At 33.9% G+C, this 27914-nt stretch overlaps 2 protein-coding genes and 1 long non-coding RNA gene across 7 annotated transcripts; 1 reads left to right on the top strand and 2 right to left on the bottom strand.

Annotated features, from left to right (window-relative positions):
* Nucleotides 1–791: 791 nt before the first annotated feature.
* LOC104114498 (uncharacterized) lies at nt 792–2848 on the top strand. Its single transcript, XM_009624954.4, has 2 exons — nt 792–1478; nt 2263–2848. Exons 1-2 carry the CDS (start codon nt 899–901, stop codon nt 2568–2570), a joined length of 888 nt encoding a protein of 295 aa, XP_009623249.1. The 5' UTR covers nt 792–898; the 3' UTR covers nt 2571–2848.
* Nucleotides 2849–4821: 1973 nt separating this feature from the next.
* On the bottom strand, nt 4822–12705 carry LOC104114499 (uncharacterized). Of its 3 annotated transcripts, none has more exons than XR_690408.4 (6): nt 12410–12705; nt 12240–12302; nt 8713–10042; nt 8501–8616; nt 8307–8371; nt 4822–8198 (listed from the first exon to the last, which is right to left on the bottom strand). It is a non-coding gene; the product is annotated as an uncharacterized lncRNA (long non-coding RNA). The 3 variants fall into 3 exon arrangements; XR_001972896.3 differs by having other exon boundaries at nt 4822–8371; nt 8713–8988; nt 9122–10042; nt 12410–12702; XR_001972895.3 differs by having other exon boundaries at nt 4822–8371; nt 12410–12704.
* Nucleotides 12706–16039: 3334 nt separating this feature from the next.
* Nucleotides 16040–23357, bottom strand: LOC104114500 (sphingosine kinase 2-like). 3 transcript variants are annotated; one of them, XM_009624955.4, is made up of 10 exons: nt 22909–23357; nt 21164–21286; nt 20966–21066; nt 19921–19993; nt 18118–18204; nt 17927–18004; nt 17675–17745; nt 17019–17288; nt 16766–16888; nt 16040–16357 (listed from the first exon to the last, which is right to left on the bottom strand). In XM_009624955.4, the coding sequence occupies exons 1-10, from the start codon at nt 23228–23230 to the stop codon at nt 16160–16162; spliced, it is 1446 nt and encodes a 481-aa protein (XP_009623250.1). In that variant the 5' UTR covers nt 23231–23357; the 3' UTR covers nt 16040–16159. The 3 variants fall into 3 exon arrangements, with proteins under 3 accessions (XP_009623250.1, XP_070041910.1, XP_009623251.1); XM_070185809.1 differs by lacking the exon at nt 18118–18204 and having other exon boundaries at nt 22909–23356; XM_009624956.4 differs by lacking the exon at nt 22909–23357 and having other exon boundaries at nt 19921–19996; nt 21164–21202.
* Nucleotides 23358–27914: the final 4557 nt, after the last annotated feature.

Genomic DNA, 27914 nt, shown 5'->3' with positions numbered 1-27914 from the left:
CATGAAGTAACATACAAGTAATAATTATCCTTAATCAACTACCATAATTGCTTCGTGGCAACTCTACTCCCTCTCAGTTCAAAGTCAAACTCAAACTCATTGTTAAACATTGTCACACTATATACGCATGAAGTTGTCTTTAATCGAAACACTTTATATTCAAAGTGAAATCTTTTGAGGTGAATTTCAATTAATAGTGTCCCAAAAATAGTACTCTTTCCGGTTCTTTATAAGTAACTTATTTGCTCTTTTAATTTGGTTCAAAACAAGTGTCATTTTTAATAATTAAGAATAAATTAACTTAAGTTTTTTAATTTTGTCTTTATTTACATATCACAATGTGTCAAGTTAATAATATGCAAATTAAAATTAAAGGTAATTTAGTCAAAAAAAATTCTAAGAGTTAGTATTTACTTAAGGGTGTGCCAAAGACCAAAATGTCACTTATTGTGGACCAGAGCAAGTACTAGATATACAAAAGCGAATCTAAAAAATAAATTTAATGAGTTTAAAAAATTCATTGTATTGTTAAAAATATAAGTTCTATTATAAGATTTATTAAAATTTTAGTAAATTTTTACATATATATTTTTATTTCAAAAATTATGAGCATCCGTCCTTTCAAATATATACCAAATGGAAAACTAAAAAACCCAAAAAAACGAAAAAAGAAAGAAGCCAAACTCGTCTTGCCTACTTTCTTTTACCTAATCGAACGGCTCAGATTTCATCTTATCCCACAAATACGCGTCCTCAGCCCTCCATCTCTTATTTATACTCCTCTCTTTCTCTCTCAACACTTATCTCTGCAGTCCGTACTTCTATCTTCACTCTCAATTCTCAAATAACAACCATTTCAGCTTGCAAAATTACACCACATAGCCAAGAATTTACGAAAATGGCACCATCAACGAGCAACTTAATGTTATCAATGAAAGTTCTGCTAATTTCAATTGGTGCAGTATCTTCAGCTATGGTAATTAAAGCCTCTGTTCCATTAATTTTATATGAATTCCCTACGATTTGGAGCAGCTTTATTTCCAGTTGGCTCAAGCCTCCTTACCTCTACGTTTTACTCAACTGTATAATCATCATCATCGCCGCTACTTCTCGGTCACACCGTAAGGAACATTCTAGCGATCAATCACAGCCGTTGATGTCTGCCACATCAACTCCGCTTTCAGATTTGATAGCAATTTCCCAGTCAAACGTTAACATGAGTGAACCGGAGATGTCTGAGTTATCGCCTGAACCGGTACATGAATCGGAGGTGTTAGAGGTGAAACCTGAGCCGGTAAATATTGAACCGGAGCAGGTGGTTGAAGCTGAAAATGGTGATGAGGTTGTGATTTCGAATTCCGTTGTTACGCCGTTGCCTGAAGTGGAAACGGAGCTGCTTCAACAGCTAGCGACGGAGAAACCGCTGGTTTCTTCCCGGTTCGGTCACCGGAAACCGCTTACGAGAATGAATCCTGAAGGTAACAAATATACATTTCTCATAAACCATACTTTTGACGGGTTTAAAAAAAAAAAAAAAAAAGCGCTTTTATAACTTATTGTCTTAAAAGTTAAGGATAAAAACTTTATGGGAAAATAATATTTATGTAGTTATAAAAGTTTCTTAGTATTACTATAAAAAAGATAAAATAAAAAGTTTAAAGTTAATTTATTTTTAAATTTAAAAATATATTATTTATTTTAAACAGACTAAAAAGAAAAATATATCATCTAATTTGAGAGAGAGCGTAATATATTTTTAGAAACGATTCAAAAATTTATACTCGTATTTACTACTCTTTCATATCTTTCCATTTTGTGTAATACTCCTTAAAAGATTTCAATTTAGATGAAGTGCGATACGGAATTTAAGAAAAGAAAAAAAAAATGAAACTTATGTTTCTAAAAATTTAAGGGGTAAAAATTTTGTGTGCCGTAATATTTATATGATTATAAAAATTTCTCATTATAAATAAAATAGGTAAAATAAAAAATTTAAAATTAAATTATTTTTAATTATAAAAGTATATTTTTTTTAAACGAACTAATAATGAGAGTGTCATTTAAATTAAAACAGAAGAATATTATTTTCTTATTAATATGTACTATGAATCATATATCTTTTTATATTTGTTTAATTCTTTTTATTTTTTGTTATATAATTATTATAGTAGTATGTTTAACTCATATATTTTAAAAATATCATTTTTCTTTTGTTAGTTTAAACACTTTTAAGGTTAATTCTGTAAATAATTGGAATTACAGGGGTTAAATCACTGAGGGTAGCGAGGGTGAAGAGACATGAGACATTAGAGAGTACATGGAAGAAGATAACAGAAGGTCGTCACGTGCCGCTCACGAGGCACCTGAACACATGGCAGCAGAATCACGGAAGTCAATCCCCGGTTCATCAAACTGAAAACAAGAGGAAAACCATACTTGAACCGTCGCCGAGTCAGGACGAGTTGAACCGGCGAGTGGAAGCGTTTATAACGAAGTTCAATGAAGAAATGAGGTTACAGAGAGAACAATCGTTACAGCAGTACATGGAGATGATTAATCGTGGGGTCTAAAGTTAATTTTAGCAATTTGTTGGGTTAAAATTTTAATTTTTTCAACAAAAGGAAGATTTAATTTTTTAATTTTTATTTTTTATTTTTGGCAAGAACTTGTGGGGTTTGAATAGAGGTATAGGAAAAAGATACAGTGCAGAGGAGCTAAAGTTGTATATAGAAGTGAAAGATATTCTTTTATTGTTTAGCTTAGGATAAATGAGAAGTCAGATACGTAATACTGTATACTAGTTAAAATAGTAAAGAAAGGTGCAAATATGTAATTATGGATTTATGTATATTCGTGTATGTATGCATCTCATTAATTATTCTGCTACAATTTCGTACAGTACCTTGCTTGTACGTTCGAAATAAGCTGAACTTGAAAAATTGATCAAACATGCTCCAAACGAGAAACATAAATGTGTGGACTCTTACATTTGTAAAAATAGTGAGTACTAGCCAGTTTTCGGACTGGTAATTAAAATATAGTCAGTATTTATAAATTCATTAAAAAATAATCACTATTTTATTGCAACAAGTTCCAGCATAATATACTGGAGATTGATGCACCTGTGTATGAACTTCCAACATGCTGGAACTCCAGCACACGGAAAGTTCCAACATAATATACTAGAGATTGGAGCACATGTGTATGAACTTCCAATATATTATGCTCGATCGGTATATTACTGGAACTCCAGCATAATATACTGGAGTTCCAGCATAATATACTGGAACTCTAATATATTATACTGGAAGTTCACATGCAAAAAATTCGAACTCCAGTATATTATGCTGGAGTATTTTTCCGAATTTTGAACAATGTTTTCGTTCAGATTTATCTTTACATAAAAAGTGGCTAAATTTCGATTACTTTTGAAATTGTGGCTATTTTTCAATTACCACTTGTAAATCCGGCTATTTTTGAATCTCACCCCTTATATTTGGTGAAGTTTGTGCCTTACGTTTGCTATCATAAGGGAAGATGGATTATATGTTGTATTATGGTGAAAATAGCACCGGCTAGCCAGTTTTCGGACAAGTAATTGAAAAATAGTCAGCGTTTGTAAAGTCATTGAAAAATAGCCATTATTTTGCTACAACACGAAAAATTTCAAGATAATATATTGGAGATTAATGTACCTGTGTATGAACTTCCAACATATTATGCTGGAATTCCAGCATATGGAAAGTTCCGGCATAATATACTTAGAGATTGGAGCACCTGTGTTTGAACTTCCAACATATTATGCTGGAATCCAGCACACGGAAAGTTCCAGCATAATATACTGAAGATTGGAGCACCTATGTATGAACTTCCAGCATATTATGCTGGAAGTTCACATGTGCTCCATAATATACTAGAGATTAATGCACCTGTGTATGAACTTCCAGCATATTATGCTGGAATTCCAGCACACGGAAAGTTCCAGCATAATATACTGGAGATTGGAGTACATGTGTGTGAACTTCCAGCATATTATGCTGGAATCCAGCACATGGAAAGTTCCAGCATAATATATTAAAGATTGGAGCACCTGTGTATGAACTTCCAACATATTATGCTGGAACTCCAGTATATTATGTTGGAAGTTCACATGTAAAAAATTCGAACTCCAGTATATTATGCTTGAATATTTTCTGAATTTTGAATAGTGTTTTTATTAAGATTTATCTTTACATGAGAAGTGGCTAAATTTTGATTACTTTTGAAACTGTGGCTATTTTTCAATTACCACTTGTAAATCTGGCTATTTTTGAATTTCACCGTGTATTGTGTGGACTCTTTAAAATATTATCGTACTCGTATTAGATCCTTGAAAATGCACTCATAAGGGAAGATGGGCTATATAATATCCATACACTATTAGAAAAAAGCCAATTTCTGACCATCAAATCAGTCGAAAATCGGTCAAAAATCATGTTTATACGACGGATTTTCGACCGAAAAAGGTCGGTCGGAAAACACGTGGTCGCAAAATATTTGCGACCGAACCAGTCGAAAATTTCCGACGGATTCCATCGCAAACTGAAAAATAAAGGATGCATTTGAATTTTAATTAAAAAAATTCAGAAATTCTCAATTTGCGACCAAATCAGTCACAAATCTGGGTAATTTCTGAATAAATTTGCAACTAATTCAGTCGCAAATCTGAAAATTTTTAGCAGAATTCTGTTGTATTTTTAATTATACCACATGCCAAATAAAACAGCCAACCAAACACCTAACAAGCTACCAAACACCTAGTATAAATATCCAAATCCAATATTTACTACAAAACGAACAGTAATATTTATAACAATCCAACAAACTAATCAAACGACATTAATTTTGATCAACCAATTATCAAAATACTAACTCAAATTCATAAATTAAACATGTCTCTAGCTTCAACTCTAAAACATTCAAATAGCTAATCCTAGTCAGACTCAGACTCTATTGCAGCTTGACTGCCTTTTTTGCTTTTCTTTTTTAACAATTTTTGGATCAAAGCCTGAGTTGAGTCCCATTCTTGCGACATGTTCCATTCTTTGAAGCATAACTTCCATGTTTTCTTGGGAAACCGATGCACCAGCTGTCACGACCCAAAATCTACTATAGGTCGTGATGGTGTCTAACGCTACCGTCAGGTAAGCCAACGGTGATTAATCAACTTAGTTACTAATTTTATTATTTTCGAAATCATGAATCCCATTAAATAAGTAGAGTAAAATCTGGTACTCGTAGAAAACCCGTGAATTTATTTTCCAATTTCTGTATAAAATATAAATTACAAGGTAAAATGATAATAATTACGTGAACTACAATAATGATCATCGAGTAGGAACTCCCAAAATCCGGTGTCACAAGTGTATGAGTATCTACTAAGGAGTACAATAATAATACAACATCTGTCTGGAATACAAGTTAGACAGGAGAATATAAATAACTCTGATGGAGACTCTATATGCTGCGGATCGTAAGATGGAATCCAACTCACCATAAAGTCCCTGCAACAGCCGTGCCTTTGTGCCAAAAAGACCACCAAACATATATATATATATATATATATATATATGCATGCACAATAAGTGTAGCAAGTATAACATGAGTACGTAAATCAACACGTACCCAATAAGTATCTATCCTAACCCCGGAGAAGTAGTGACGATGGGTCGATATCGACACTTACTAGTGGTCAGATAACTCAAATACAGTAAACAAATATATGGTAGGGTAATAAGCAAATATAGGTACGTGGTACAATCCTCCTCTGAACAATAAATTCAAGCTCTCAATTATCAGTTACCTCCTCAACCAGAATATATATGAAATGGACCTCACCAGATAGGTCGTCACAACTCAAATCAAGAAAACATACGGATACGCTGGTTTCTTATCAAATATTATACACGACGCTGCCAAGGCGAACAGCCCGCTCCCATAAGAGTATTTTATAGAAATGTCGAAGCATACGGCCCGATCCCATAATAATGTGTACACTATCGAGGGTCGAAAGGCACAAATCATATATGCATCTATTATACTGCCGAGGCGAATGGCCCGCTCCCATAAGAATGTGGTGCATAATCATGCCGAGGCGATCGGCCAGATCCCATTAGAGTAAGAAGCTTTAACGGGACCTTGACCCCACTCACGAATAAACATGTGAGTTATGAACATTAAGGAAAGCTTTGCGATGAAAACGCAAAACACGAGAGGAATTCATAAGGGAAGCACAAATTATTTTGCGGATTATCAAGTAGCTCTCACATCTCTACAATAGCGAGTCTATCACCCTATGCAAGTCTAGTATCAAGTTGTAACGCGAAATAAAGGAATTAAACCAGCAAAGATGACTCAAATAGTACAATTATAGCATGGCGTAAACCTAAGTCTACCCGGACATAATCAGGAATTCTAGCATACGCACGGACACTCGTCACCTCATACGTGTGTAGCTCCCACAACATGTAGCACATAAGAATATAACACCTACGAGGTAAATTTTCCCTCACAGGGTTAGACATGAGACTTACCTCGCTCTGAAGTTCCATAACCGGCTCCAATGCCACTCTAACACCTCAAATCGATGCTCGTCGCTCCAAAATTAGTCAAACAATGTGCAAACCAATAAAAATATACACTAACTCGTAATAAATCAATTCTTACCAATTCCCAACTCTGCTCGAAAAGTCAATAAAGTTAATCCTCGGGCCCATGAGCCCGGAACCCGACAAAACTCATAAAATTCGACAACCCATTCAACTACGATTCCAACCATACTAGTTTCACTCAAATCCGACTCCAAATCGACGTTCAAAACTCAAAAATTCACTCTATGAAACTTTAGACAAAAAACCTCAATTTCTCTTTTTAAAACATCAACCAAATACTAAAAACTAGGATAGATTCATGAAATATAATCAAAACCGAGTAGAGAACACTTACCCTAATTCATGTGGTAAAAATCGCTTCAATCCGAGCTCCATAGCTCCAAATATGATAAAATGGCCGAAACCCCTGAAATATAGCTTCTGCCCAGGTATTTACCCTTCGTGATCGCGGAAAATGCTTCGTGATCGCGAAGCACAACTTTTCTCAGCTCAAAATTGCCTTTCGCGATCGCGAAGAACAAGTTGCCCAACTCCTCCAGACAACCTCTAGTATAATAGTCATAACATGTTTTACAAAATTCCAAATGACAAATAGTTTGACTTTCTGAAAACTAGACACCAATGGCTACAACTTTTATATTTGGATCATCTCCATATTCCTAGTAAATTGCAAGATATGAGTTTCCAAAGTCAGCCCTATGTAGCTTAAATTTCTTCTTCGCGAACGCGATTCACAGACCCCTTTCTCTCAGTTTTCTCTTCGCAAACGTGTTCCAATGTCCGAGATTGTGATGTACACTGCTCTAGACAAAAATCAAGAATTAAAAATGGCCTAGAAATGGTTCGCAACTCACTCAAGCCCCTCGGGACCCCGTCCGAACATACCAACAAGTCCCAATACCTTATACAAACTTATCCAAAGGCTCGAAGCGCCACAAATAACATAAAAATCATGAATCGATGATAAAAATATTTCTTTCAACTTTCAAACTTCGACAAACACGTTTGAATCATATCAAAACATTCCGGAATGACGTCAAACTTTACACACAAGTCAAAAATCACAATACGAACCTACTCCAAGGCTCGGAACCCCAAACAGACATCGATATCACCAAATTTCACCTCAAACCAAACTTAGGAAATTCTAAAACCTTCAAAATGCCAACTTTCCACAATAAGCGCTGAAATGCTCCCAGGCGATCCGATACTCAACCCGAACATACGCCCAAGTCCGAAATCATCATAGAACTTATTGGAGCCTTCAAATCCAGATTCTGAGGTCATTTAATTAAAAGTCAAACCTTAGTCAATTCTTCCAACTTAAAGCTTTCGAATTTAGAATTTTCCATCAGAATCAACTCTGAACTTCCCGAAATTCGATTCCGACTACGCGTACAAGTCATAAAACATGAAGTGAAGCTACCCAAGGCCTTAAACTGCCGAGCAACGCGCTAGAGCTTAAAACGACCGGTCAGGTCATTACACCAACGAATAATAATGCTGGACGACTGGAGAATGATTGTACTCCAATCCCATAGACTCGACCTTTAGTTATTTTCACGAGAAATAAAGAAAAGAAAGTAAAAGGAGTAAGAAAACAAACACACAACTTTCAAACTAATACCAAAATAGATAATTACAAAATATCTATACCTTTATTTATGCCACTTGTCGCCTGTGTCCAAACTGCAATAATCTCCTTCGGGCCGGCTGAGTTCCTTCAGGATGAGTTTATCGCCATACATCAAGATCAATATGATACTTGTTCTGAAATAAAATAATACACATTATATAAATAAAATAAACCAAGAGGGAAAAATAATATAGTGTTGGAATTGGGATCATACAAATGTCTCTGAAGCATGCGGTTCGACCCATCCTTCTCTTGTGTCGTCCTTCTTCTTCTTTTATGGGTCTCCGCAAAGACATCAGCATAAGTCACATCTCCCTCACGTTTCTTTTTCTGAAAATTAATATATGTATATGTTTAATTTGCATACTTGTAAAACTAAGAATATTTTATAATGAAATTACCAATCTTAAACGATGGGCTGCAAACCTGATAGATTCACCAGTATGCAAAGCTCCACCCTTAGTAGAAGCTCTGTTTAAATTTGCATGTTCACTCTTCTTCTTCCACTCAGGGGTGTTCCACTAGCAAGAAGCGGCGATGGTAGTCAAACACATAAGAATTTTTAGATGGAATAATGTAAAAATGAAACACATAAGAATTAATGATTAAAAGTCATTAATTATCTCTCAAATGGATACATCCATCTGCATTGAACTGGCCCTCCAAGCCATTCCTCTTGTACAAGGTGAATTGGAAGATGTTCTGTCACGTCAAAAAAACCAAGAGGAAAATTTTTCACTAACTTGTTTAGAGTTACGCGAATGTTATTCTCCATGTAAGTTAGGTTCTCCACCCTCAAGGTGCTAGAACATAACTCCTTGAAAAATAAGCTTACCTCTGTGATGGGCTTCCATATTCTATCAGGCAATGCATTAAATGCAATATGCATAAAAAATTCCATGAAAATGTAACAGTTTGGCTTTTCATAGACGTCAACTTTCCTTCTTTCAAGTCAACACACCTAGACAGATTTGATGTATACCCATCTGACATACTCAAATTATTAACCCAATCACAAATCTCTCTTCTTTCTTCCAAGGTGAAGGTAAAACTGGCCTTGGATTTCTGAATCTTGTTATTCAAATATGTCAGGTACACTCACTTCGCCTACAATATTCCTTTAAGTTCATCCTGGCCTTCAATTTATCCTTTGTCTTGTTGTTGACATCCATCACATTATTAAACAAGTTGTCAAAAATGTTCTTCTCAATATGCATGACATCAAGATTATGCCGAAGAAGATTGTGCTTCCAATAAGGTAACTCCCAGAATATGCTCTGTTTAGTCCAGCTGTGTGTAACACCATAACCATGTATCTTATTAGCCAAAGGATACTATGTTACCTTAGGTAGTTCCCTAACTCTGTTCCAAATCTCTTCTGGAGACAATATGGATGGTGGCTCCTCATAATCAATTTTGTTCTTCATAAATGCACTAGTATTTCTCCGAAACTCATGATCCATTGGCAAGAAGCGGCGACGGCAGTCAAACCATGTATTCTTACCTCTATGTTTCAAAGTGAATACCTTTGTATCTTCCGTACAAGTCGGGCAAGCTAACTCTCCAGCAGTCGACCACCCGGACATCATTTCATAAGCAGAAAAATTATTTATAGTCCACATCAAAGCAGAACGCAATCTAAAGTTTTGCTTAGTTGATACATCATATGTTTCCACGCCTTGATGCCACAATAACTTCAACTCATCAATCAAAGGCTGCATGTTAATATCAATCAACTTTTTTGGATTTTGTGGACCTGGAACAATACAAGTTAGAAATAAATATGGACTTGTCATACATAACTCAGGTGAAAGATTATACGGTGTAACAAATACCGACCAACATGAATATGATGCAGCAGAGACTGCAATGGTGTGAATCCATTAGCGCATAATCTCAACCTAATATTTCTTGGTTCACTAGCAAAGTCTGGGAATACCCTATCGAAATGCTTACATGTTTCTCCATTTGAAGGATGACATATAAAACTATCTGGCCTTCTATGCTCATAATGACATCTCATATGAGGAGCGGAGCTCATTGATGCATACAACCTCTTTAACCTTGATATAAGGGGTAAGTAGTGCATCGCCTTCACCGGGATCTTCTTCTTTTTATCATTTGTGGCATCCTTATAACGAGGCTTGTTACTAAATTTTTTAGTTCGCTAGAGATGCATCTTACTTATAAAATAACATGCAACCATTCTCACAGCAATGAATCCTCTCTGATGAAAGACCCAACTTGAAAATCATTTTTTTTTGCAGTGTAGAAATCTTTGGGTAGGTCAATGTTAATCGGATTAAGTTCATTTATAAGCCCAATGATAAAATTCATGCCCGATTGAAAAATAAAACTATCCCACTTAATCTGAAGTAATCGAACAACAACAGATAACTTGGAATGCACTGAGCCTTCATACAATGGACAACTAGCTTCCTCTAACTCGTTGAAGAACTTCCTAGCCTCATCATTTGATTCAGATTGATCCCCCGGAAACATTTCAAAGGCATCCCTCATCATGTCATTGGATCTAGAATTTTTAATATTATTCTCCACTACATGACTACCCTCCTCACCACCAAAAGAATTATGAAAATCAACATCATTTACGCTATCAAAATTCTCCCCATGAGCAGTCCACACATAATAATTTTTCATAAATCCCTTTTTTAAAAAGATGACATGTAGCAACATCTTCTCCCAATAACTTAACACGCTTGAGGGCACCTAATCGTTCCTTCAATACGAAAATCATAAAGTGTCCTTGCCTTAGAAATAAATCTAGCAACCCCTTCTTTAAATTCATCCCTTAACCCCACATGATTAGGATGACTCCTATTATACATCCATCTACGATGCGCAAATGCCATCTACACAAACAAAAAAACTTGAAATTTATAAGATATTTACAATTTTTAGTTTATTTAAAGTAATTAATAGGTTACGCCAATTCTAAGGTTCATTTTTTAAATTTACTTATTATTTTTCAACACACTTTAATTAATATATTATATTCTTTTAAACATTAGCACCCGAAATCTTACATTTATCCCTATTTTATGTTATATAAGTCTTTCAAAATATAAATTCATTAAATAACTTCTTATATGTTCATAAAGTCCACACATGCCTTTAATTAATATAGTATATTTGTCAAATAAAAAAACTAGAGAAAATAAAAATGGATTAAACAAGATGATTGAAATTTGACCAATTTCGGACCTGGTCTTGCTTATTAATAATATAGTCATACTTTGATTTCTCTCCAAAATATCTCTCAAATTATTTAAACTATATAAGGCATGAAGTGATACACTTTTTTCTTCTTCTATTATTTTTTCCGACAAAGGTTAAGATTCCTTCTCCCAAAAATTAACCTATCAATACTAACTAATCAAACAAACTAATTAATAAGTCATATTCTTATCAAAGTTACTAATCCAATCACTTATTATATTTTTAAGTGTAATACTTGGATGATTTCAATAATATAAGTTATATATGTGCCAAACACTTTAAAAAATATATCACTTGACTGTCTAAGCTTATTAATTTGATGAATAAGTTCAAATCTTAGGAGTTCATTTTTTGATAACCACTAAATTTCGTATAAACTACGCAAGTCTCATGTAGAGCTTTCAACTATTTTAAAGCATGCTATATAATAAATGTAAATCTTAGATTCACTAATTAATGCACATTATTAATAAGATACATCATCATCAAATAAACTTTCATATTACTCTCAAATTTATAACTAATGCACAATATTGTTAATAAGGTTAAGATTAAATTTTAGGGATGCATGAAGAATCAAATTAGAGTAAATCTAAATAGAAAAAATAGACATCTAAGCCACAATGTTGAATTCAATTTTAGGGATGCACATATTAAAGAACCCAATTAGGAAAGCGAATTAGGTACTAAAAAAAGAAGAAAAAATTATTAACCTAGATCAATGTTGTCGTCGTCGCCGCCGGGATATCCCGCTGTCACCGCCCGAAAGTTGCTGACTGTAAGAAGAAACCTTGGAATGAGAGGGCTGGAGAGAGATAAAAAAAAATGGAGAAGGAAAGAGAAAGAGAGGGATGGAAGAAGAGTGATGTAAAGGTACACTTACCGGTTGGAATCACCGAAATTGCCAGAATCGTCGGAGAGAAGGGAGAGAAGGTTTTGGGGGAATGAAAAATGTGAACAAAATTGGGTTTGGGGGGAAATAATAAAAGAATTTTTGACTAATTCGATCGGGAAGATAAATCTAGATCTGTGGGCCACGTTTGCGACCGAATCGATCGCTATTTTTAATTTAAAAAATAAGTTTCTTTTTCTCGTTTGCGACTGATTCAGTCGATACCCAATCAACAGAGAAATTTGACTTTTAGTCCGACCAATTCAGTCAGAAAGTTGTTTCGCGAAATTTTGCACAAAAAAGTTCCAACCGAAGTGGTCAGTAACTTAAAATTAAAATTAAAAAAAAACTTTTTCCAAATTTTTGACGAAGTGGTCAAGTACATTGTAAAGTGCAAGTAGGTTCCAAATGCCGTGTAAATCACGAGTAAGTTCTAAGTAGCTATGTAGAGCACAGGTATTTTCCAAATGACCGTGTAGAGCACGAGTAGGTTCCAAATGGCCATGCAGATCACGGTTAGTTTTCAAGTGGTCGTGGAATGCACGGCTATGTTCCAAATGTCTTGTGGAGCACGGGTGAGTTCCAAGTGGCAGTACATAATACAGCTAGGTTCCAAGTGTCATGTAGAGCATGGGTAGATTCCAAATGTCGTGTAGAGCACGACTAGGTTCCAAGTGATCGTATAGAGCAAGAGTAGGTTCCAAGTGCCTTGAAGAGCATGGGGAGGTCCCAAGTACCGTGTAGAGAACAAGTAGGTTCAAGGTACCGTGTAGAGCACAGGGAGGTTCCAAGTGGCAATATCAAACACGGATAGGTTCCAAGACGTGATCTTGCAGAGCATGAGTAGGTTTTAAATAGCCGTGCTGAGCACATATAGGTTCCTAGTACCGTGTAGAGAATGGGTAGATTCAAGGTGGTCGTGCTGGGTGCAGGTAGGATTCAAGTGATCGTGATGAGTACGGGTAGGTTTCAAATGGCCATACAGAGCATGAGTAGGTTTTGAGTGGCCGTGCAGAGCACAAGTAGGTTTTCCAAATGCATTGTAGACCACAGGTAGGTTCTAATTGTGGACGTGTAGAGTACGAGTAGGTTCCAACTATTGTGCATAATATGGGTAGATTTCAAGTGTTTGTGCATAGCACAAATAAATTCCAAGCGACCGTATAGAGCATAAGAAGGTCCTAAGTGTTGATTAGAGCACGGGTAGATTCAATTGGTGGTGCAGTGCACTTGTTGGTTTCAAGTGGTAGCGTATAGTACGTATAGGTTCCAAGTGACCATACAGAGCATGAGTAGTCTCCAAGTGGTCATGTAGAGCAGGAATAGATTTCAAGTGGTCGTACAGAGCACGAGTAAGTTTCAAGTGCTTTGTATAGCACGGATAGTTTCAAAATGGTCGTGCTGAGCACGGGTAAGTTCCAAATAGCCATGTTGAGCACGGGTAGGTTCCAAGTGACCGTATAGAGCATGTGTAGATTTTAAGTGGCAGCGCGTAGTACAGATAAGTTCCAAGTGACCGTGCAGAGCATAGGTAAGTTCCAAGTGATCGTGCAGAGTATGGATAGGTTCCAAGTATCATGCAGAGCATGGGTAAGTTCTAGTGTAGAACACAATAGGGTTTAAGTGATCGTGTCATATTCAAGTGGTAGGGCAGAGCATTGGTAGGTTCCAAGTGCCTTATAAAAGAACAAATACACCGACGAAAATTAAATAGCTCTTCATTTATTAACGAGCACAAATATAAAACTTTTAAATTTTAAAAACCTAGCTAAATCTTATATTTAAAGGTTTGTTTGAGCGCGCATTAAGGTTGAGTATCGAGCTTAGATGATGATGATGATAATGATAATAATAATAATAATAATAATAATAATAATCTGCAATTATCAACAATATTAGAATCAGTTTTGCTCGTATATTTTTATCAAGTTGATATATTTGTCTATTAATAATTTCAAAGGGAAAAGCCGATCAATATCCGCAGATTTTAGGAACTCAGAGCACTATCTTATCTACCTTCACTTTTTCGTTAATTACTTTTTTAAAGAATTTAAGTGATATATATCGATTGTGTAGAAAATACTTATGCTATTAGCAGAGTTTAATTGGTTATATGAAGAAAATCATTTTATTTTTCAAATTTCCAATCTCATATTTGTTAGGAATTACTACCTATTGTTGCAAGTTATTATTAACTTAATCTAGTAATAATTAAATATTATCCGTATATAGAACTTAAAATCTTCTTTTTAATATTTAGACTTCATACTCCTAAGGAAATCAATCAATCTAATTGTTTACCCTCAAAATCGGATAACAATTGAATTTGTAAATGGTTTTAAGGATACATGATTTCACTTGATACATAACGACAAATTAGATTGCAATTAGAATAAATAATGGAAAAGTAAATGCTAACCACACAAGTTGAACAATCATAGCCCTGGAAGGTTAGTCACCCTCGAGCTAAAAAATATTTTGATTGATATGAGAACAGAACAACAAGAGAATAATAAGAACTTAAAGAGAATAATAATATATTATTTTGGGATGTGTGTTATAATGTGTTGAATGAATTATCAGACCCCCTTTTTATAGTAAAGGAGTCCTACTCTAGGTACATTTCCATAAAAGGTAAAAATCTCTTGATTCGCTGATTGCCGGTTCCTTTCTGATACGTGCCGAGATTCCTGCCGCAATATCCGACCGGTCGCGGATATTTCGGTAAACTGTTAGTTAATTCAATAATGTTTCTTCGAGCTCGTTCGAGGCTAAGGTCGACACCGGACTCACTATTCCTCAAAGGCAGGCATTCTGACCTCGAGTTCTAGCTCGGTGGGATTCGAGGTTGATCTTCAGTCCTTGATTGCCACGTTCCAAGCCTAATCAACCAAGACGTTGGCGAGCTCGATTTCGATCATATTACACTAATACTACTAATTGTTTAAATAAAATGAATTATTTCCCAAGCAATATGACTCAGAGACAAGTATGGATAAGGAGAAGCCGAAACATGTAACTAATTTTATTTCCACACGTTTTTATGAGTTCAAAAATTGTCGGTGAATTTGGACCAGTCTTCGAACTTCAACCTTCTAATAGTATCTCGATTTTCAAGTCAAAATTTCTAGCACACCAAAACATGTGTTTCTTATCCTCCTAACAATTGTTAAAATTATTTGTCATTTTAAAAATTTAAGAGTAAATTAATTATTTTATTTCTATTCTACCCTTAATATTAATTATTCTTAAAATCTACAAATACCTTAATTATGAGCAAGTATTAAATGAAGATAGATTATATCTTAAAATAAATAAGGGCAAAATAATTAAAAACATTTCCTATTTAATAAAGAGAAACACGACAGATAATTTGAGAGGGATGAAATATTATTTTTGTACCACAATCGTTGGCTTTACACCTTTAAATTTTTTGAAAATTGTGAAAATTTTCCTAAAATTCAGTCACAAAATGAACAATGTACCAAGGTTCCTCCCAAACTTTTATGACGATATTCTTGTCACAATACCAAAGGCTAACCATGTAAACAATGCCAATATTTCAGCTTGTGTGTGTTGGTTTTGTTCTCCAAAAAATTTAGCATATGCATAATAAAAGAATTCACAACCTTAATACTTTATCCTTTCTTATATTTACCCTTTTTTGGTCATCGTATATACATGATTGTTTATCCAATGAACCAAATAAATTTCTCCTTCAGAAAAACAAAATGCAAAAATTTAAGGAATTGTAGGAGAAAATACAGTAGCCAACCCTTGATCTACTTTTATATGGAGCTTGTTATATGTCATCAATGTCTTCTGATCTGATTTATAAGTTCCTTTACCTCTGGCAAGGACCTCGCCGTCTACATCTATAATCCCTTCTTTGGATGGATCATCTAATCGTGAACCCGGCTCCAGAACAAAAGCTTTAACCTGTTGTGGTTTTACAACAATCAGATGCCTTATTTTACATTCAAATCAATGCATATGCAAATTTAAGGTTTAGGAACTTCCAACAAAGATGAACAAATTAATATTGATATTCTCTATGTCGAGCGGACGCTCCAAAATGCTGCACACCCGTGTCAGATCCTTCAAAAATGCACTATTTTGGAGGATCTGACATGCATGGCGACATTTTTGGAGACACAGGATATTCTTTATAAGTAATAAGAAATGTAGTAGTTAAAAAGAGTATGCTTAAAGAGATGAGAGTTTGCATGATGGAGCTAACTTATAAGGAAGAAAAAAAAGGCAGCGCGGTGCACAAAACATCCCGCGGTCAGGCAAGGTTCAGGGAAGGGCGTGATGGAGCTAACTTAAAGGTTAAAAAAACTCTACCTTGAAATACAAGACATATGGTGATCTGACATGGCCGCCTTTGTTTAACTCGGTCATCAACGATAGCAATGTTAGTTTTGGGCAGTCCTTTATCACAACCAAGTCCAAGTAACCATCTGAAAACTGCAAATGAGCCCAAGAGAAGGAATTAAGATTGCCATTCGACCGAGTATAGTTCTAAAAGCTGCACAGTTGGAAATAGTACATTCAAAATAGGTATAATCAAGTTACGTGCAAAGAAACAAAGACGAACCTTGGCATCAGGTGCTGCAAGAGCATCTTCACCTCCCCAAGGTACATTATGAAGCCAGATTGATACAAAAGGCCCCTCGATCTTACGGTTGAAATCCTTCATGTGAAAAGTGGGACCACAATATCCCTTGTGCTGAACGAAATTCGATTTTACATCATCAATAGTTTCAACTTCCATGTCAGTTGGTTCTCCAAAAGTTTCATAACCTGGTGCAGCCACAAATTTTATACAACCATCGTACCTCCTAAGGCGGAATATTCGCTGTATTGCCTGGACCAATAGTATCAGACCAGAAATTAAGGAGCATAATGATGATGGTTTAAAGGCAATAACTCAACTAGCTTCTATTGTTTAGAACCACTAATCATGCTGGGAACTGAAGATGCATAATAGTTTTTGGAGGGAAGAACCGTGGATCGCTAGGGTGTCCAGGAGAATTGTTTATGTACATTATAAACAAGACAGAGCTGATCTTTTCGGAATTTGAGATATTCTATTGGTGAGACCACGCCTTCCAAAGAAAAAGAAGGGGGAGAGAGAGAGAGAGAGGGAACAACGAATATCTCGCAAGCAAGACTGTGACGAAATCCAATTTTGACATATCTAAACATAAAAATTAATCACATAACTCAAAGAAAACAGATCGGAAAACGTACATAATAATTTATTCGAGCACTACCCATCCATCTATACTTTTCAGACTCGATATCAATATCAGCTATAAGACCTGGAAATCAAGAAATCTCCAGTCAACATCAATATCAACTATAAGTTAAGACCTGAAAAACAAGACGAGTCAGACAAAGTTTAAATGTCTATACTAATTCGTTAACTACTTAAATAGTGGACCATGTGAAAACACAAATTATTGTCAGTGAAACTACAGGAATAAATGAAAGATTTAATACCCCAGGCGAGCATCAGCACACTGAAAAACCTGTTCTGCCCCTGTGAAACAGTAGCTACATCTAGTAATTGCTTGTGCCCTGCAAGAAACCAAGCAAACAAAGAAAGCTTCTTACCCTTATTGAGTAAGAGTAATTAGAACTTCATCATGCAGAAAGCACAATCGTTTTTTCAAAAGCCTAGTATTCTCCACCTCTAATAATAGCAAGTGTTGCATTAGATGCATTACAAGATTGACCAACGGCATCTAGAAGAGACTTCGCCATGCCGTTTCCAGTGCCTGTATCAACATACATTACACACAATTATAACAATAGTGAAAGGGTTTCTACATACCAAGCTTTTCCTTAAAGTTTCTAACTAACGACCATGCACATCACACTGTAAAACTTCAACCAACAGACAATCCTATAGTCTTTAGATAAAGAGATGGTTGTGTTCACAAGTTAGAAGCCAAATATCTTCATACCATTAAAACTAGTTTACCAAGATTAGACATACTGTGTTGCAGAACTTAAGACAAGTTACCTTGGTGGGTTCCTTTTGTTGAGAAATATATACCTTGCTTAAACAACAGTTTTGTTTTAAATATTGGTGGCCGCACATTCAGGGCATCTAATTTTATGTATACAGATTATTGTCTATATTAATTATGATTGCAGATTTTAATTCTACTATTTATACTTTTGAAGACCATCACTAAGCACATTAGAAAACTCTATATATCAAATTGCAGTATCTTTTCAAATGTGGTTTCCAAAGCATTAAAAGCTTATGACAAATAAAGAAACTAGGCCTGATGCCAAAGCGAAAAATGTCAAATTCCAGTGATAAAGGTTATACAAACGCAGGGGGACCACCAGTTACCCATAGAGCCTACAACGTCTAGGCAATTATACTACTTATTCTGCTGATGAAAATCCCATTCCATTTCCCTAATTAAGGAGGACGGTAGCTATGCGATATTAGGGGACAAATCTGATAATCCAGCTAATGCTACCAAACAATAGCAGTCATGGTGTGATTGAGATAAGACCTATGTTTCTCACCAGTCGCCACATAAGCTAAAACAATGAAATAAAAGGTTAAAGCTTAAAGTAGATCCATTCTTAGCCTCTTTATATAATTGTTTAGTTGGCACTACCATTTCTTGCTGGAACAAGTTGCATAGAATCTCAGTTATCCTAAAATTTCCTTGAGGTGGAATGACTATTTAGTTGACACTAGCGTTTTTTTGCTGGAACAATTTGCCTAGTATCTGACTTATCCTTAAATGTCCTTAAGGTGCATCCTATTTTTTTGTAACCATGATGTCTGGCCAGCTTTGCGCGCACCTCGACTAATTCCACGAGGTACATGTCACCTCCCACCAGCACAGGTACCGGGTAACTCTGTCCAGTAAGACATGGATAGATGAGAAGAAATCACCTAGTGTGTTTGCCTAACCTGAAACCCCATGATTCTCAACCCACTTCATTGACAACTAGGTCACACCCTTGGGTAAGGTGCACCCTATTTTCATGTATGTTTCTTTCATCGGTTTGTTTGTCAGGGCCCCCTTCCTTCCCCGAGGGTTCTCTTACTCAGAGTCAGTAAATTGGTCTCTCACATGGTGACAGACAGGATTTACGCACCTTTATGGTCATATTTAATTTATCACAATTTACAAGTGCATCCTTATACATATACACTTAGCAGAAAGGAGACAAAATATAAAAGTTGAAGATATGTGACGTGTTACTGAATGTCTATTCTACATCTAAAGGTAATAACAATGAGCGTCAGCACCTCATACCATTTATTACTAGTCTGAAAATTATACTTGAGAAATAATCTAGTAATTTAGCAATTATCAGTATAAACATGTAAACAAAATGCTTATACGACACATACCAAATTACATACATATTAAGCTTCACCTACAAAGCTGATCGAAATATACAAAAACAAGCTTAGTGCTTATCAAAAGGAAAAGAATAATAAAGAGGAGACAAACCTGCAGGTATTACTCCAAGAGGCATCTTTATTGCAGAGTCCCAATCCTCCCTTTCAAGCAGTCCATTAACTACCTACTAAAAATTGAAAAAGAAAAACAAGAAAGTGACCATGAGGATCACAGGTATGTTTATGATACATTAACTCAGAAGATAAAAGCCAAAAAACTACGAAAACAGCGTCACAGAGCAGACGCCTCCTGCAATGCAGGATTGAGTGAGTTCAGATGTTTGAGCTTTGTAACTGTTTCAATCATTTGAACTCACGCCATAAAATGTCGATTTGGAGCAAACTTGAGGTTGTTCCAAGTCTCATCTCTCAGATATTTCAGTGAAAAGAAGCTTGAGCAATTCATGCTCCTTCATGATTCACCGTTAACTAGTTATATTTCCATTTTGTGCATCCCCAATGTTACTATGCATATAAAACACAAAAACCACATAGCCATATACATGTGCCCTAAAATTGATCTTTTGATTGTTTTTCGCTGTGAAAGTTATTTACTTAGATTCACCAATTCTTTTGTTAAGTTCCCTAGTAAATAGCTTCAGGATACTTGATACAGGAAGCAAAACTGAAAATCCTCTTAGCCTTTTCCTCTTTCATTTTGAACCTGTAAAAACCTTGCACATCCATTTGCTTAAATGTCCAGTAATATCCTTCTCTTAATTGATAACTTAAGAGGTTTTGAGCCTTTTTTTTTTTTTAAAAACTTTTGAGCCCCGAATTTGAAATCTCAGTTAATCAATCAATGCCTTAAGAACTGTCGTGACTGGAAAGGATAAGTGTTACATGTATCCATGATACTTTCATCTTTGACATCTTTCACTGGGAATAGTATTTTAAATAAAGAATCTATTGAGCTTTATAGCTAGAGAGGATAACTAGCCAATCCTCAAACAATTAAAGGCATTTCTTCGTCAAGTATATGATAAAAGAAGCTCTTGAGAATAATTTTCCAAGTATGATTATGCAAACACACACAACAATAGGCCTAACCAACCATTAAAAAAAATAATAAATAAAAATAGGAAGAACAAACCTACCTCAACCAAAATTCCATCCCCGCTAACACAAACAACTCCATCATATCTCAAAATATCCAATGATTTCGCAACTTCCTTTGCATGTAGCTGATATTTAGTTGCTAAGAATCAAAGTTAAGAGTTAAAATCGAGACTTCTGAAATCCATATAACAAACAATAACCAGAAGCGGATAGCAAGAAGTTTCAACCCTGCTAACCTTGCACTGTGTAGTCAATATTTGCATCATCAAGTAGTGGCTTTACACTGTCAATGAAAATCTTTGATGCAGATTTCTTTCCTCCATAAGGATTCACAAATACAAAAAGTCTCTTCGGCCGACCTAAGGGAACCATGATAAGGAGAATAACATCAACAGTTATGCTTTTACTATTGTTGAAAGTTACAGAATTGATCAGAGGTGAATGTAGCCTATCGGCTACTGGTTCATCCGAACTCATAACTTTTGATATTGTGTGTGTGTGTGTGTGTGTGTATATATATATATATATATATATATATATATATACACATATTAAAATCTCAACAAATATTACATTTGAACCCATAATTTTTAACAGTACAATGTTGAAAATCTTAAAATTTGAGTCCATTAAATTTAAATCCTGAATCCGCCTCTGAAATTTATCACTTTAAACTAGAACCACAGTGAAGCATGCCTGAAATGCTTCATTCTTCTGAGAGAAAGTAACTTAGCTACAAAGATCACCCTATGTCTAAGATCATTGGATCATTGTTACTCATCGTTTTATAATGTATCGTATTATATTGTATTGTATTGTATCGTTTCGTTTTAAGGATACAACGTTTGAATAGATTGTATCGTTTGCTGTTGTTAAATAACATTTTTTTTGTTTGGTTTGACTGTATCGTACTGTACTGTAACTGATAAGTTCATTAACATACCCTCAGTTGTTTTAAATATTAAAAAAATATCAAACAGTACTTGCTAAATAGCTAACTGATGAGAAAGATAGGCTTCGACAAAAGTTTTTCTATTTTGTAAACTATGAACAAGATGAAGAGCGAAAGGCAGCCTGATACTTCATGTTTAACATCATGTACTTAACACGGGTTACTTATTAAGAGTACTAAAACGATAAATCTGCCAATATATGCACAAGATGGAGCCATAATATAAAGATAGTTTTTCTTTCCTTAAAATGGTATCCAACGGACAAGAATATTTACGTGCCAATTGCAAAGGCTTGCTATAAGCCAGTTTGACATATGGCTGAGCACAAAAATTTTAATAAATAAAACGTGATCAACATAAATTTTAATTATAGCATAAACAGTTCGGAGAAAGGAACAACAAAAACAAATTTGTATATGAAAGTAGAAATATAATGTGAGCCCTAAATAGAGAAAAATAACTTGAGAACTAACATGTGATAGATATTTGCAAGTCACTGACGGTATTTTAGTCGCTTCCAAGGTTAAGAACGAACCACAACTTGGAGTGAGAACGACGGATATATATTTGGGCGGAGTAGGTATAAAATAGGATAAAGGGCAAAATAGAATTGTGGAGTAATAAGTAACGACACAATTGGAAAGAAAATATGAAACAATCCCACCACACCGATTTGGTTGTTTAGAAAAATGAGATTTTTCATTATTCCAGGACAATGGATTTAACAATACAATCAATTTTAAATAAACAATCAAAACAAACGATATTTTGGGATAACAATACAATACGACACAATGGTAACAACCATCCAAACAAGCTGTAAAGAACTACAAACAAAACTAGAATCGCTCGTAGCTAATAGAATATTAGCACGGATTTTTCTGTTTAGGTACATAATTTGTGCGTGGCTAATTCCTGTTTTTTAGTAATATTCTTTTTCTCGTGCCATATTAACTTGCAGAGCTACTCAACACTAAAACACAAGACGATCATCATAAATATTCTATAAACCTTCAAAAAAGACTTACCAAGTGAATCAATGAACTCCTGAAGTTTTTGACTCCAAAGCCGAAGAGAATCCTGAGTTAACGGCTCAAACGTAAAACTCCTCCTCTTCACCGTAACTCCCGTGTTTCCGCCGCAGGAAATTCCACCTCCGTTCTCCTTAACAGCTCTTATTCTAATCTTAGAACCTTTAATTAAAAACCCGAGAACCTCCTTCTTAATCAACAAGCAATTTTCCCGCCATCGGAGTTTCCCTTCCGCCGTTAAAGTTACCGGAGTCACAACTCCGTTAATCCGAACCCGGTCCGATAGAACCGGAGAAGAACCGGCCTCATTGTGACCCATATTTTGCCGTGGATTAGTCTCCGTCTCTGTTGGTGAAGCATTATATATGATGGATAGGGCCGGGTTTAGTGTGAAACAAGAGACCGGTTTAGACGAAGCTTCTCTCGGATTGCACGTTTTTTGTACGCTTTGTACGGTGACTGCTATAGTATGTTTTTTCTGACGAAGCTCCGCTAGTGGGACCTCTCTTTTTATCAATCTTAAAATAATAATCGAAAAAATAAAAAAAGATATTTTTCACTTTACCACAAACCTAATCACAAGTCACAACACCTCATAATTTCTTATCAATATATATTATTATATATGCAGGTCATTCCTAACATTTTTGCTGAGCCTGCTCTTGTTGACTTGAATAAATAGTTATTCCTTTGTTTAATTTTATTAATATTAGTTTGTGCCATGTACATTAATATCAAAGTAAGCTAATTATAGCAAATTGTGTATTTTATTTGTTTGAGCGCATTAAATCTTATTATTTTTTCAATTAAATTACAATTGGCATTTGCTTCTCTAAACAATGTACTCAAAAATAAAAAGTTATAAAATTAAAGAAAATGAATTATGGGGTCAGTGTTTAAGATTTTAATGACATAAATATATGATATCATACATTTTATGATACAAATAACTTGAACAATATGATTTAAAACAAATAACAATACATAATAATTAAATGAAAAAGATATGTTATAGTGTCTTAAATTATCTATTCTTTAAGTCTGTTGTTAGGTTTCTTGACATGTTAATAATGTTAAAGCTTAAAATATTGTAAATTCCATAAAATTTTCAACCCAAATAAGCAATGTACACATAATTTTTATTTAATTCTTAAGTTTATGACACTTTAACTCGTCCAATTCAGACAAAACGATAGGGCTAATATAATAATATATAGTATGCAATAACGTATCAAATTATCTACTCTTAAATATATAAGTACTAGTAAATTTGATCGCTCTTCGCGCGATTATAAAGACATCAATAGTTTAGAAATAATATTACTACATTTTCAGTCATAATAGAAACATTAATATTTATCATATGTATATAAAAATAATTTATATATAGTTGAAATCACAAACACAATTTTCTCTTAGAATATAAGCTTAGACTAACCTCATTTTATCAAATTTTCTTTAAATAAGGGAAAAGAGTTCGTAAGGAAACTTTTCACACATTAATTACATGTGCTGTGTGTATGCATGATTCTCTTAGTCAAATTATATATTAGATACATGTTTATTAGATAGTAAAGTTTTCTAATTAATAGAATTTTCTTCTAGTCAAATAAATGAAACATGAAATGATAAAAAAAGAACAGAAGAGAAAATTAGAAAGTGAAGAAACTACAGATAGAAAGAGAGAAAAAAAATAAAGAAATGGCAACGCAAGTTGGTCTCTCTGTCCATTACCGGTTCTTATTTCTTTTCTATCAAGTAGTATTATTTTTCCTTTATTAATCCTTTTCATTATTCTTCTGTTCTTTCCTTTTCAATTGTTCTTCCCCTCAATTCTTCGTGCCTTAAAGTAGTATTATTGATGTCTTGTTGCTTCATCTTTCAGAATGATTTTGATATCTTGCTGCTTTTTTGTTACATGTGATATTTTATTACAATTTTACATCTACCTTGTAAATGTCGTTTCTTTCCATTTTTCGTGTTGCAAGCACAAACCAATAATACGATTGTGCCAAGTAGTTATATTGGAAAGTTTTAATTCTGAGTTTATTATATTTTCGACAAGAGTGGGTTGCTCTAGTGGTAAACACCCTTCACTTCCAACCCAGAGGTTGTGAGTTCGAGTCACCCCAATAGCAAGGTGGGAGTTCTTGGAGGGAGGGAGCCGAGTTTCTAACAGAAACAACCTCTCTATCCCAGAGTAGGGGTAAGGTCGTTATTGTTGTTGTATATTTGGATAAATTAGCTAGAAATCCCGACACAGTTCCAAGCTTGTGTTAGTTCTTTGGAATGCTTCTTTTCACCCTCCAACACCTAAAATTATTTGGTAATTTATGTGACCTCAAAATTAATGGGCTAAAAAATAATAGCAAAATATTATCGCAATTTAAATAATCATGCCTTGATTAACACTTGATGGTCTTGATATATTGTAAAAATTCCGGAACATTTTTGTTGGAGCATGAGCCTTTCTTGAAATTAATCTTTGCATAAGGCAACCAACTATACACCTCACTATTCAAACTCAATGCAGTAATTCAAGCACAAGCAGTTTTTGCCAAAATAAGATTAAATGAAATAATTTTTTATGTTGAGTATATCAGATCAAAGATATAAGAAAAAGGTAAAAGAAAGAATAATTCCAGAAATAGGCCATGACTTTATGATCAAAATCTTCTCCTCCTTAATTCCAGAACCTCGGAAACACCTTAATATAAAACACGTAACATATGTTGTTCTTCTTGTTGGACTTGATTAGATCACTGAACGAAAGTAAAATAGTTGGGGCATGTCGATCATTGAAGATCAAAATGAGATTGACTCAAACAGGACAGCATGCTACAAAATTATACATTTTTACTGTTGCTATATACTTTTCATATTATTCGATAAGGAAAGATGCAATTTAGTGCCGGCAAATTAAATATTTGGTGGTTACGTAGTTGAAAAGTCACAACCTTAGTGAAGAGTGAGTTATGAATGTACTCTTTTTAAAATTAGAAAATTAATTTTTTTCATTCCTAATTAATTGCAACGGTTGATTTGCATTGAATAGATTGGAACAGTTACATTGTATTGAACGGGAAGTTGTGACTTTTGGATTTCTTAACATAAACATTAAATTGAATAAAATGAAAAAATGAGAGAAAAGCCAAAAAAAGGAAAAAATAAAGATAAGTGGGTTTCTTGGACAAAGAGATGTGTCACCTCACTTTTATATTGATCTTTTTTATATAAATATATAGATAATTAAATAGTAACATCAAACAATTCCATTATTCATTCTTCAATTTATAAGTCATTGAACTCACATGTACATCCACTTATAACATACTCCAAAATTATATTATTTTACAATTTTATTTCTTAAATAAAAAAAATATGTTAATTTAAATTATTAGTTTTAAAATCGATGTTCAAAATATTTATGTTGCTGAAGCTTTTTATATAAAGATGGCTACGGATTACAGCAGAGAGAGTTGATCCTTGTTCGCAATGTTGTTGGCGTGACTATTTCTTTTACTAATAAAATTTTCCTAATTTGTATGTGTGGGGTCCACAAGCGGGACTAGCCGGTCATTTATCTTTAAGGAGTCAATTCCCTAAAAGATTAGTAAAATTATGGAGTAAGTTATTTATCTTTAATAAAATCGCTAATATTAGCATCGGTCTCTTAGAAAACAAAAGCAGCCGGAAAAGCTACTGAATTTATGACTTGGTACTGCATTTAACATAACTAGTTTTAGTGTGCGTGCGTTGCACGTATACTTAACATCAATCAACAAAATATGAATATACGAGGAACATATAAATCAAGTTATCAAATACTAAGCTTTAAAATGTGACATTAAGTTAATATTTTTAAAAAAGTAACTTTGTACCTAGAAAAATATAGGGAGTTGCCATTTCTTTAAATGAATATAAAAGGAAAGAAAATTAATTAATTGCAACTCACTTCGAATGTATTTTGTCTTCTAATGTTTTATCTTTATTGTTTTTAACGTTTGTATTGTTAACAGTTTGACTATTACTGCTAAATTATAATCGATTTTATTATAAATTTTGAAAAGAACGCATATTAGTTAAATCAAAAACTTTTTGGTTGATTAGGACTATTCTTAACGTTAAAGAGAATATATTTTTTTGTTGATTGAAATATTAATATTAGCTCATTCAAAGTTTAAAATATAAAACTGTAATTATAATTTTTATCCAATAAAAATTCTACATTCAGTGTAATAAAAAATTGCTATGACATCACTTTTGGACTTTTATGTTCGTACAACCATTAGTGTTTGAATATCACCAACACTTCTCTTTCTTTTATTTTCTTAAAATTAAAATATTTTCTTATTTAAGCTCGGTACTTCAATTTAAAAAAAATAGAATTGATTGAGATTATTATGTTTGTGATTGCTAGATATTTATTCTTATTCCCAAGTATATTTAATAACAAAAGTTTAGTGGATATATATTAAAATTCTAAATATGAGAAAAATAATTCAATGAGCATTTTATTATTTAAAACAAATACTCGTAAATCTTTAAAAAGTACTCCTAAAACTGGGGGGAAAGAGAGGAAATAAAGACACATACATCAAGAAAAGGAAAATAAGGACTACTAAACCTAAATTTTTATAACAAAAAAATACTCGTAAACCCAATATAAAAAAATACTCGTGAAATGATTGGAATTTAATACCTTAAATCTAAATAGAGTTTATATATGAAGGACTCCAATTAAATAACATAATTTTTTAGATCAAAGTCCTAAGAGTTAGAAAAATAATTAAGCGATTATTCCTAAATATTAGAAAAATAATTAAATGGCATTTCCTACAATTTAGAAAAATAACTTAAACTATTATTTTGTCCAACGTGAAAGCTAGTATTAAAAGGTAAAAATATGAACCATTGCCCGTGAATACTATCTTGATGAGTATAAACTATTAAAATATTACATAAATATTCTATTAAAAATTGTATTTGAGTGATAAAATAAA

Source organism: Nicotiana tomentosiformis, chromosome 9 (assembly GCF_000390325.3).
Source record: "Nicotiana tomentosiformis chromosome 9, ASM39032v3, whole genome shotgun sequence".
In the NCBI taxonomy this organism is placed as follows: Eukaryota; Viridiplantae; Streptophyta; class Magnoliopsida; order Solanales; family Solanaceae; genus Nicotiana; species Nicotiana tomentosiformis.
The sequence above is the reverse complement of the archived record's forward strand: the minus strand, read 5'-3'. Positions and strand labels throughout refer to the sequence as shown.

Coding starts and splice junctions, on each gene's coding strand:
- LOC104114500 (XM_009624955.4), bottom strand. CDS start 23,230: ATGGGTCACAATGAGGCCGGTTCTTCTCCGGTTCTATCGGACCGGGTT. Junction 18,005..18,117: donor AACACTTGCTATTATTAGAG/GTGGAGAATACT, acceptor GGTTTCTTGCAG/GGCACAAGCAATTACTAGAT. Junction 17,289..17,674: donor GTGCTCGAATAAATTATTAT/GTACGTTTTCCG, acceptor CTATTGGTCCAG/GCAATACAGCGAATATTCCG.
- LOC104114498 (XM_009624954.4), top strand. CDS start 899: ATGGCACCATCAACGAGCAACTTAATGTTATCAATGAAAGTTCTGCTA. Junction 1,479..2,262: donor TACGAGAATGAATCCTGAAG/GTAACAAATATA, acceptor TTGGAATTACAG/GGGTTAAATCACTGAGGGTA.